Here is an 11,371-nt window from a genome sequence, read left to right on the forward strand (position 1 = left end):
AGGTCAACCATCGTTAGCGTGGATCGGGAGAAAATGTTGGGGTCTCCGGCCTAGAGACTAGGAGACCTGACACAGGACCTGTCACATGCTCGCCCCGGGAGCTGAGGTGTCCTCGCGATGGCCCACCTCTGGGCCAAGGCCGACATCGCCCGCCTCTCAGCCCCGGCCTAGGAAACCATCCCAGACAAGGTAGGGCTGGCCTTGGACTCACCCTAGTTACTCATAAACCAACGGGAGGTGGCGAGCGACTGAAGCCTAGGGACTGTCGGCAAAGCCCAGACCCAAGGGGCGCGTGCGCACTAAGGCAACCGGAAAGGCTTCGGGGACGGCCGCGGCACTTAGGGAGCGTCTGCAAAGACCAAGAAAGGAAGCCAGGGGTCGTCTGACAAGACCCCCGCTGGTAAGCGTGTGCACAGCAGGGTGGAGAGGCCCAGGTCCCACCAGTGAGGACTGCTTTCGACAGGCCGCTAGCGCTACAGCCAGGGGGAAACGGTTGAACTGGGGTGACTGGGAGCTGAGGGAATAGGAGCGATTGGGCACGCAGTAAAAAAAAAAAAAACAAACAAACCACTCGAGGCCAAGCGACCTTAAGGGACCACCTCGCAGACTTGACGTCTAGTTCCGCTACGCCTAATGCAGGTCGCAGCCAATTCCAGTCCGCTACGACTAAACGCCCCTCTTGGGTTGAGCAAGTTCTCCAGCCCACCTATCAATCACCGGTCTCATCTGTCCAATCAGAGGGTCGAGGGGGCGGGACTGCTTGGAGCGTCGAGTGACGTCAGCAGGCCTGGCAGCCAGAAGCGTGACGGACGAGGCTCGCGACTGAGGAGCTGTTAGCCGGCGCCGCAGCGATAGTCGCTGTAAACAGAGCCTCGCCCCTGCGGGTCCTGCGACAGCTCCTGGCTGGTGGGTGGTCTCGCGTGGGGGCGGTAACCGCCAGACGCCGGGGGGAGGTGCTTCTCCATTTTCCCTCCCCCTGTTGTACACACCCCCGGCGCACCACGTGGGCGTGAAGCTAAACTGGAGGGGGTGTTAGGCTGACTTCTAACCTCATTGGCTGTTGGTGCTGCCGGCCCGCTCAAGAAATTGCTCTGATTGGTCGGTAGAGGGAGGTGTGGGGGGGAGTCGAGTTCTAACGCCTCTGGTTGGTTGTGTGAGATAAGCTAGTGAAATGCGTTCTTCCGCAAGAGGTTTTGATTGGTCAATCGGAGGGGTTATCTGGGATTCAGCCATCCCGGGCCGGGGACTTTGATAGGTGAGTTTGGTTAGGAAAATGGGAAATTCCTCTTCGTGGTCTCTGATTAGTACGGTAGGGTTGCACCCTAGGTTTCATATGGCTTTCTTTGCTTCACAGGATTGAGAAAGGTTTATGTTCCCGATACCCTGGGAGCTGTCATAGCTAAAGAGAAGGAAATCTCAGTCTCCTGGAGGGGTCACCCCACTAAAGATAGCTTCTGCCCCGTTTCTGGAAACCCTGGTATTTCTACAGCAGGCTTTGCTTTCACCAAACCCAAGTTGGAGACAGGAGCAGCCCCTGCGCAGGACATAAGGATGCTGTAACCAGAAGATGGGATCTCGGAACAGCAGCAGCGCCGGATCCGGGTCCTTAGAACCCTCTGAGGGCTTGTCCCGAAGAGGGACTGGCCTGCGTCGTAGTGAGGAAGAGGAAGAAGAGGATGAAGATGTGGATCTGGCCCAGGTACTGGCCTATCTCCTCCGCAGGTAACTTACCCTCTGCTGTGACACTAAGTGTCACAATATCTTGACCTCAACTTCAGGCAGGAAAAGTGCAGAGGATAGGGAATGGCGTTGTCCCAGGACAATGGTTGTGTTTGAACAGAACGACCTTTCCCTACTGGATGTCCATACTCTCTGCACGGCTCCCTACCCAAAATGGTTCTTACAACTCTCATAGTTGAGGAGCTCCTCAGGGGAAGCCTTTTCAGCTGTGACAACACAAATGTCATCAGTTTTCCAAGAAAATAAAACAAGAGAAGGGAGAGGGATTATGGAGGAAGGGGAGATGTGAAGAGAGTCGGGAAGGGGGTGCTAAGTCACTTGCCATGTGAGATGAAGCCATGTGGATTTACTTGAAAAACAAGTTTACATCGGCCTTGCTAGCCCTGCTCTTAAGAAAAGAATGCCCTCAAGGGGGTGACCACCAGGAACTAAGAACGTTTTGTTTGCTTGCCTATGATTCCTTGGGAAAAGATGAACCTAGTGTCCCTGCAGACCCTGTGTTCTGTGTTGCGTTCCTACACCGACGGCTGTGAGGGTTGTTGTTGTCAGCTGGACAGAGTCTGAAACCACCTGGGGGACATGGCACACCTGGGCGAGATGGATTATTTAGCCTCTCTGGGCAGGCCTGGAAGGGATTATGGCGATTGGGTTCATTGGAGCAGGAAGACCCACACTGAGCGTGGGTGGCGCCATTCCATGGATGTGGGTCCTAGACTGTATAAAAAGGAGAAAGCTAGCTAAACCCAACCATTCATCCCGCCTTCTTCCTGATTATGAGTGCTGTGTTACCACTTGTTCCTGGCCCTGCTACTTTGATGGCCCCGCCATGACAGACTCTGCCCTTGAGCCATGAGCCAGAATATACCTTCTCTCACTTAAGGTGCCTTTGTTGGAGTATAGAAGGAAAAGTGGAAGTGTTCTCCTAATTCTTAGCTCTTGAATTCAGGATATAGCTTTGTGGTAAAAGCTTACCCAGCATGCACTGAGCCCCTGGGTTCAGTCCTTAGCCCTGGGGGAACATTATATTTAGCCCTGAGAGAAATCAATTTAGTAGGTCAGTCTTCATAACCTGTTAGAACTCTGTGCTCTTACTCTTAAGAGTTCAAGCTGGTTTCCTGCTGTGTCTTTTTTGTGTGTTTGGGGTTGGTTGGTTTGTTTGTTTTATTTTTGAGTCAGGGTTTCTCTATGTAGCCCTGGCTGCTCCTGGAACTCACTCTGTAGACCTGGCTGGCCTTGAACTCACAGAGATCCACCTGCCCCTGCCTCCCAAGCGCTGGGATCAAAGGCGTGCGCCACCACTGCCTGGCCCTATTATGACTTGTAGGAGACTTAAAATCCAATTTCAAAAGGAGAACCAACTGACTACGAGCCAGATAGCCATTGACTCCAGCCAGATAGCCATTGGTTAGATGGGAGAAGGGATCCCTCCTTTATAATGGGGATCTCTCCGCAGAGGCCAAGTGAGACTGGTGCAAGGAAGAGGTGCAGCAAATTTACAGCTCATCCAGGCCCTCTCGGACTCAGAGGAAGAGCATGACAGTGCCTGGGATGGTCGCCTTGGAGATCGATACAACCCACCCGGTAAGAGGAGAGGCCATCTAAGGTTTTTGGCTTTGTGTTTTGTTTCTAAGACAGGGTCTTTCTGTATCCCTAGCAGTTCTAGAAATCTCAATGTAAACCAGATCTGCCGCCTTCTGCCTCCCAGGTGCTAGGATGAAAGCTATGCATAACTGACAATCGAATCTTAATGTTGGAAGATGTTCACTAGCTCTTTTTACCATTGAAGTGAGTCAGTCTTCTGAAACTTAGGAGGTTAAATGGAAAGGAGAGAATTCAGGAGATGTGGGAATCCTTGGAGCCAACCACATCGAGTGGGCCCAGTTTTACTATCTCGTGTCTGGGCTGGAAGCCCTAGAACGAAACTTTTTTGGTACTCCCAGTGGATGCGACCCCCGACACCGGGGAGCTGGAATACAATGAGATCAAGACACAGGTGGGATTGGCCACGGGACAGCTGGGACTTCGGAGGACTGCGCAGCAGCAGAGTTTTCCTCGGATGTTACACCAGGTAGGCTCTTCTGCCTCCAGTCAGCCTGGCAGCAGACTTGTTGAGGCCAGTAGTTCTGCCAGCCCCTGAAAAAAAGGAAGTAAGCTTCCAAGGAAACCTTGAGTGTCTTAGCAGCCTGCACCCCTGCTGTGGGCTGTCTGCCCTCGGAGGAGGGGGCTGGGTGTGGTTACAGCGGCTCTCCAATTGTGCTAGCAATATTCCCCAATCCCTTCCATTTAGAGAGAACGGGGCCTCTGCCACCGGGGAAGCTTCTCCCTTGGAGAACAGTCTCGAGTGATGTCTCAGTGAGTACGGGGTTTGATGGAGAGACTCTAGGGGCCAGCTAGACCTTGTCTCCTATACTTGGAAGGGTGCAAGTTAAAGGTTTCTCAGAATACCAAGACTAGTTTGAAGGGGGCTGGAGCTGCGAGAGTCATCAAACTAGGGAAGTATAAAGGGTGACAGAACAGACAAGGGGATTATATACAAGGCCAAAGGATATGCTGCATTCTATTCTGCTGAGTTCCTCTCACTCAGCACTCCCTGGCCTCCCTCTCTCTCCCCTTCTCTAGCTTCTTGCCCAATGATCTAAGCTTCACTGATACCTACTCTCAGAAAGCTTTCTGCGGCATCTACAGCAAAGATGGTCAAATCTTCATGTCTGCTTGCCAAGGTACTAGACTCCAGTCTTATTAGCTGCCTTAACCTAAAATATACTTTCAACTAGACTAGAAAGCCTCAGACCCAGGAATCTCAAAACCTGGCTTAAAGACGCTTAGCCTTGAGATGGTGTACTGAGGGAGACCTCAGAAACATCAAACCAAAGAGGTCTGATGGAGACGACTACAAAGAAAATGGTCCATAATTTTGCCTGATACCCTCTCTGCAGATCAGACAATCCGACTGTACGACTGTCGGTATGGCCGCTTCCACAAGTTCAAAAGCATCAAGGCTCGGGATGTAGGCTGGAGTGTCCTGGACGTGGCCTTCACTCCTGATGGAAACCACTTCCTGTACTCCAGCTGGTCTGATTACAGTGAGTGTGGACCAGACCTCTGCAGTGTCTTCAGCTTTGGACCTCAGAACCCAGCCCCTGTGTGTTCTTCTCTTCTGAGATAAGCTAGCATGCTGTGTCCAGAAAATCACTCCCCAGCTGCTCTGGCATCCCTGCCATTTGCCTTCTCCCTCCTTAGTTTTACTTCCATTCTCTTTCCCGCAATCCTGAAGAATTCTTGTTTCTCTTCTCTTAGTTCATATCTGCAACATCTATGGGGAAGGAGACACACATACTGCCCTGGATTTAAGGTATTGGCTTTTTCTTGTCATACTTATCAGAGACTTCTCCAGGAGTGCCTCTTGCACAGGAGCTCCCACCTAGATGCACAAGTCCACTGCTTGCCAATTTCTCTGTGTGGCTTCCTGAGAGCACTGCCCATCCTGTGAGCTCTAGTTTACAGGGTTACTTCTGGCTTCTCAGAGGTGATCTGCATGCTAGCATGGGGTGGTGGGCTTCTGTGTCCCCTTCTTTATAGTCTTTGTCACATGCGTGGTAGATTGACAAAAAGTGAAAGGGCATCCACTTAGCCTAGCTCCTTCCTCCTTTGCTCCCTTTAGGCCAGATGAACGTCGCTTTGCTGTCTTCTCCATCGCCGTCTCCTCAGATGGACGAGAAGTACTAGGAGGGTGAGCATTGTGGGAAATGTCTACCTTGATTAGTGAGGTAAGAGTTCTGCCAGAGGTAGTTTCTGCTGTTACACAGACGACTACTACACTACCAACTATGGAAAACAACTTGCCTTCTCCAAGGTCAATTAGGAGTTGCTTCACTCTGCTCGCCAGTTCCCTGCATGAGGTGGCAGGTCTCAGGCCTCCTTGAAAGCTAAGCTGCTGCTCCTCCATATGTGAAAGAACACAAGAGCTCACCCCTTAGTTGAGTTCCTCAGCAGGACTCTACTGAGAACACAGAGCAATAGTCTTGACTCTATGACCCTCTTATCTCATTTCTTACAGAGCCAATGATGGCTGCCTATATGTCTTTGACCGAGAACAAAACAGGCGTACTCTTCAGGTATTGTTTGTGAGACAAGAGCCTTCTCCTCCTGGTCGTTGACCTATTTTTAAGACTTGAGAAATCCTAAAACCCTCAGCTTCCTGCTCCTCTAGATCGAGTCTCATGAGGACGATGTGAATGCAGTGGCCTTTGCTGACATAAGCTCCCAAATCCTGTTCTCTGGGGGAGACGATGCCATCTGCAAAGTGTGGGATCGACGAACCATGAGGGAGGATGATCCCAAGCCTGTGGGTGCACTGGCCGGACACCAGGATGGCATCACCTTTATTGACAGCAAGGTAAGCAAACAAACAAGACTGCATAGCCAGGCTCTTAAGGTACCAGCTGTCCAGGAGGGGGAGACAGTGGACTGGTATGGAGACTCAAAAGTTCCTTCTTAGAGTGTGCAGGACCTGGAATTTAGGAGAAGTGTTTAAGCCAAGAAACACAAGTGTCTTCTGTACCCATCAGTCTGCAAGGACCAAGGCAGGGCTTTACATATACAGGATGGGGCAGAGAGATGACTCAGTGGTTAAGAGCACTACTGTTCTTCCAGAGGACTCAGATTCAGTTCCCAGCACACACAGCAGCTTACAACCATCTGTAACTCCAGTTCCAGGAGATCCAATGTAGGCAGAACATCCATAAACATAAAAGAAATCACAAAAGAAAGTAGAAAACAATTTCGTCCAAGTTACAATGAGGAACACATCTGGTACTCTGTGTTAGGCATTTTTTCTCCCTCGGTGACACAGATGTAGGCCAGATTAGACCAGATTAAAAGTAGGATAAAGGCAGGTTTATTAGGCAGTTCTTGGGTGGGTTCACCAATCTCACATGTGGAGGTCAGTGAAGTCACACATCCAGGCTGAAGCAAGGGGGTTTTGTAGAGTTTAGGTGAACAGTGATGATGTTTCAGCTAGGAAATGGGATCCTGTCCAAACCTGAGTCCCTGGACAGGCACTCTTGGGTGGGTTGCTGGAAACACAGAGACTAGGAATCATGACATGTCAGCCCAGAGTTTGTCCAGGAGGGCAGGGACTTTTCTCTGAGCAGGCAGGGTCAGTGAAAGGAGGGCAGATGGGGTTTCCCAGCTTGTAGAGGGGATGGGCAGGGGTTCCAGCCTAACTCTCTGGGCAAAAGCCTGGCTATAAGGAGATCTAAAGCAGAGCGTCAAAGGTGAACTCATCTGGATGAATCAAGACCCCAGAGCAGAGGAACTACACTGGCAGGCAGGAAGCCTGACAAGCTCTCGGGCATCTCTCCATTCTTCATTCATAGGGTGATGCCCGGTACCTCATCTCCAACTCCAAAGATCAGACCATTAAGCTTTGGGATATCAGGCGCTTTTCCAGCCGAGAAGGCATGGAAGCATCACGACTGGCTGCCACACAGCAAAACTGGGACTATCGCTGGCAGCAGGTGCCCAAGATCGGTAAGGGTCAGAGTGAAGCTAAGGCCCGAGATGGAGAGTTGGTAGTATCATTGGCATTGTCAACTCAGCAGGGCCATGTTGGTGACTTTTCTCACAGGGGAAAGTCAGCCGGGTACAGTTGGATAGCAGTTGTCTTTGGTGATCTCCATTAAGAGTTAGTGGCACAGGACAATTCAGACATTCACTCATCTAAGGCTCACCTCCAACATCATGTATCCTTGCCCAGCCTGGAAGAAGTTGAAGCTCCCAGGTGACAGCTCCTTGATGACCTACAGAGGCCATGGAGTGCTTCACACTCTGATCCGATGCCGATTCTCCCCAGCCCACAGCACCGGCCAGCAGTTCATCTACAGTGGCTGCTCTACTGGCAAAGTGGTTGGTAAGGATTTTGTGAGGACAGGCCTTAAGAGGGGCAGGCATGTTTCTCTGGCATTCCATCTATAACACAGTGAGCACTTGGATAACAACTGCAAATGAAATTTTATTTAGCTTGGAGCAGGGAAGGCTTAAACAAGGAACTAGGAAGCGTTTGTGAGCACTTTTAATTAAGAAAGGGAATATAGAATTCTAGTTAATAGATTACCAAAAGCATAATTAATTCTGTGTTTATTCAGTCCAGGGAAAGGATCACAGGTGAAAGGTGGGAGGTGACAAAAGGGAAAGGTCACAGAGGCAAGCAGGTGACAAAGGGCAGCATTGAGTTGCTGGGCACAGGAACTCATGCCTGTGATTCCGCATTAGGAGGTGAAGGGTTGCCATGAGTTCAAGGCCAGCCTGAACTACATTGTGAATTTGGGCCAGATAAGACTATAAAGCAAGGCCCTGCCTCTAGAATAAAAGACAGCATTCGCAGTAGACTTCATAGAGGCTCTGAAGCAGGAGGAAAGCACGAGGAAGAAACAGGCTAAGGAGACAGGTCAGGCATAAAGCACTTGCAGGGCAAGCCTGAGATCTGAGCTCAGGTCCCCAGACCCCACGCATGGTGATGCAGCAGATCCCCAGGGCCCGGGTGGGAGCAGATGCAGGAGGGTCCTGGGACTTGTAGGCCAGCCAGTCTAGCCAAATCAGCAAGCTGCCAGTCTCATTGAGACTTTCTCAGCTGGGCAGTGGTCACACACCTTTAATTGCAGCACTTGGGAGGTAGAGGCTGGTAGATCTCAGAGGCCAACCTTGTCTACAGAGGAAGTTCCAGGACAGCCAGGGCTACATAGTAAGACCCTGTCTCCCCTGTCTTGAAAAAAAAAAATAAAACAAAGTAAAACAAAACAAATAAGGAAGACTCATTCTCAATAGAAAGTGATCAAAGATAGTTCCCATTGACCTATGGTTTCCATATATACGTGCATATACTCAGAGTGCACACTGACTCAAGTTGGAAAAACAGAGGGGTACCTGCCAGACAATGAACAAGTGCTCTCATCTTCCCAGGCTGTTGGTGCCTTCCATGCCTTGGTAAAAGTGTTTATCTTATTTTTATGAGACAGGGTTTCTCTGTGTAGTCCTGGCTGTCCTGGAATTTACTATGTAGACCAGGCTGGCCTAAGAGATTAACCTGCCTCTAATTCCTGAGTGCTGGGATTAAAGGCATGAATCAGGCCTGACATTGGTACAAGTTTTAAAGCCAGTGCATTTCTGTTTTTCATTTTATTTGAGACTGGAACAATGTAACCCAGGCTGGTCTTGGAACTATATACTGAGGGCTGGCCTTGAACTCCTGATTCTCCTGCTTTCACCTCCCTAGTGTTGAGATTGTCACCATGCATTTTCGTCACAGTAGTCCTTGGGATTGTAGCTAAGGGCCAGGGATACCCACATTTCCGTTCATACTGTCCACCCAAGATGGGGACAGGAGTAAGAGAAGGAAGCAGGCAGAGCACCATCTTCTGCGGTGGCCTTTGCTCCCATGGGCAAGTAGGATGCTGCCTGAGAAGCAAGTCAGTGGCACTGCCGTGGGAACTGAGGGGCAGTTGGAAGTTCCTCCAGCAGCCCTGTCTACTCTGGCTTTTTTCCTGCACAGTATATGACCTCTTAAGCGGCCACATTGTTAAGAAGCTGACCAATCACAAGGCCTGTGTGCGTGATGTCAGTTGGCATCCCTTTGAAGAAAAGATCGTCAGCAGTTCGGTGAGGTTGCAGGGGTTGGAGGTGGGAGGACGGCATGTGTCTAGAGCTGGGACCGGGAGGGGCATCCCCCTGACTGCGTGCCACTTTCTGCTCTGCAGTGGGATGGGAACCTACGTCTGTGGCAGTACCGCCAAGCTGAGTACTTCCAGGATGACATGCCAGAGTCTGACATGAACAGAGTCTGTTCCAGTGGCCCTACTCCAGTGCCCTGCCCATCTGTGGCCTTTTCCTCACCTCAGTAGATCTGACCTCCAGTTCTGTGTAGGGTGAATTCTCAGCATATTCTCTGCCTCCTCCTCCCTTCCCCCTTCTGGGGAGTATGTGGAGGAAATGCTGACACTGGGTGAGAAACAGAAACCCAGGGTCTGGGCCCAGGCTGAGCCTGGACTGACCACCCCCAAACTGGGCCAAGTGGTTTCCTCGTGCATTCATACCCAGTCTGCTTGGATTTCGATCTCTAGCCAGAGTTTGGCAGGGCATCCATTACCTGGGGTGCAGCTTCTGGCTACAAGAGTCTTGAGTGTGTTTAATCATGTTCTGATGTTAGATATTGGCTCATAGTGTAGACACTTGAGGTCTGAATGGACCCATTAGCAGTACACTTTGCCCAGGTCTTCACACTGAGAGTTAGATTGGTGGCCATCAGGGCCAAGTATACTGAGACCTTTCTTTCTGAGGTCTTCGAGGGTGGACAGGATGGGCAGGGAGGTGTTTGCCTCAGCACCCTCCTGGGGTGAGAACTATGTCTGCTCTCATGCTTGGACTTTGAAGTGAAGAGACTGGTCTGAGAGGTATGGGTCTCAGATGTGGCCCTACTCGCCGTTGGATCCTATCATTGCTGGTGGCCAGCAGCTTCAACAAAAGGATAAAGCAGGACTTCTTTCACCTTCTCACTGGCTGTGGCTCTCCCAATAAACTGTCTGTGGGAAACTGGCTCTGTGCCTGTGTCACTTTCCCTTTCTTCTATGTGGGGTCTGTTGTCTTCTCACTTCAGGGAAGCAGGTCTAAACTGGCTGAGGCTGTGCGTGCTGTAATCTTCTTGCTTGGAACTAAGGATGAAAGGGTCCTCAGCTGAAGGTCATCCTCAGCACCGTCATCAGTGTGAGGCTCAACCGACCGGTTACCTGAGAGCCCATCTCAGAAAGGCCAGAAAATACAAGTTCCAGCAGAGGGGCCGGGCGTGGCGGTGCACGCCTTTAATCCCAGCACTCGGGAGGCAGAGGCAGGCGGATTTCTGAGTTTGAGGCCAGTCTGGTCTACAGAGTGAGTTCCAGGACAGCCAGGGCTACACAGAGAAACCCTGTCTCGGAAAAAAAAAAAAAGTTCCAACAGAGAGTGTGCTACTTTATAAGAGAACATACTTTGATGACTCAGAAAAAAAAAAAAAATCTACAGGGGCTGGAGAGATGGCTCAACAGTTAAGAGCACTGACTGCTCTTACAGAGGTCCTAAGTTCAATTTCCAGCAACCACAAGGTGGCTCACAACCATCTGTAATGGGGATCCGATGCCCTCTTCTATGGTTTCTGAAGAGATCAACAGTGTACTTGTGTACATTAAATAAGTAACTAAATATTTGAAAGATCCACAATACGTAGTAAGGCGAGTAACAGGCTTTCCTCTCCAGCCCAGAAACTGCATCATGTAGTAGATGACAAGCACTGCTTATCACCTCCATGCCCTGCTCTGGAGCTGTTCCAGTATGCAGAGAGGGTGACCCACAAATGCACAGCACTGCAACAACACCAGCCAAGTCCACTCACAGCCCCTCACCCAGTGAAGATGCCTGCCACAATACTCATAGTTGATCTCAATGCCCAGAGCTCACATGGTAGAAGGAGGGACTGACTTTCAGAAGTTGTCCCCTGTTCGCCCATAGACACACACAAGTGTTATAAAAGAATCCCAACAGCCAGGCGTGGTGGCGCACGCCTTTAATCCCAGCACTCAGGAGGCAGAGGCAGGCGGATTTCTGA

At 50.6% G+C, this 11,371-nt stretch overlaps 1 protein-coding gene across 8 annotated transcripts; it reads left to right on the forward strand.

Moving 5' to 3' along the window:
- The first annotated feature begins 280 nt into the window (after positions 1-280).
- Positions 281-10,331, forward strand: Dcaf11 (DDB1 and CUL4 associated factor 11). 8 transcript variants are annotated; one of them, XM_021181317.2, is made up of 16 exons: positions 281-400; positions 739-906; positions 1,355-1,722; positions 3,194-3,321; positions 3,681-3,808; positions 4,028-4,092; positions 4,360-4,460; positions 4,677-4,823; positions 5,038-5,092; positions 5,402-5,470; positions 5,798-5,855; positions 5,951-6,136; positions 7,119-7,272; positions 7,499-7,651; positions 9,290-9,396; positions 9,495-10,331. In XM_021181317.2, exons 3-16 carry the CDS (start codon positions 1,568-1,570, stop codon positions 9,636-9,638), a joined length of 1,650 nt encoding a protein of 549 aa, XP_021036976.1. In that variant the 5' UTR covers positions 281-400; positions 739-906; positions 1,355-1,567; the 3' UTR covers positions 9,639-10,331. The 8 variants fall into 8 exon arrangements, with proteins under 8 accessions (XP_021036976.1, XP_021036979.1, XP_021036977.1 ...); XM_021181320.2 differs by having other exon boundaries at positions 1,490-1,722; XM_021181318.2 differs by lacking the exon at positions 739-906.
- The last annotated feature ends 1,040 nt before the right edge of the window (positions 10,332-11,371 follow it).

The sequence above is a fragment of the Mus caroli genome, chromosome 14 (genome assembly GCF_900094665.2).
Source record: "Mus caroli chromosome 14, CAROLI_EIJ_v1.1, whole genome shotgun sequence".
Taxonomy (NCBI): Eukaryota; Metazoa; Chordata; class Mammalia; order Rodentia; family Muridae; genus Mus; species Mus caroli.

What these genes read in the sequence shown, in the direction of transcription:
- Dcaf11 (XM_021181317.2), top strand. Translation starts at nt 1,568, where the DNA reads ATGGGATCTCGGAACAGCAGCAGCGCCGGATCCGGGTCCTTAGAACCC. An exon ending in CATACTGCCCTGGATTTAAG is followed by an intron (nt 5,093 to 5,401) that starts GTATTGGCTTTT and finishes TGCTCCCTTTAG; the next exon opens with GCCAGATGAACGTCGCTTTG. An exon ending in AAAAGATCGTCAGCAGTTCG is followed by an intron (nt 9,397 to 9,494) that starts GTGAGGTTGCAG and finishes TCTGCTCTGCAG; the next exon opens with TGGGATGGGAACCTACGTCT.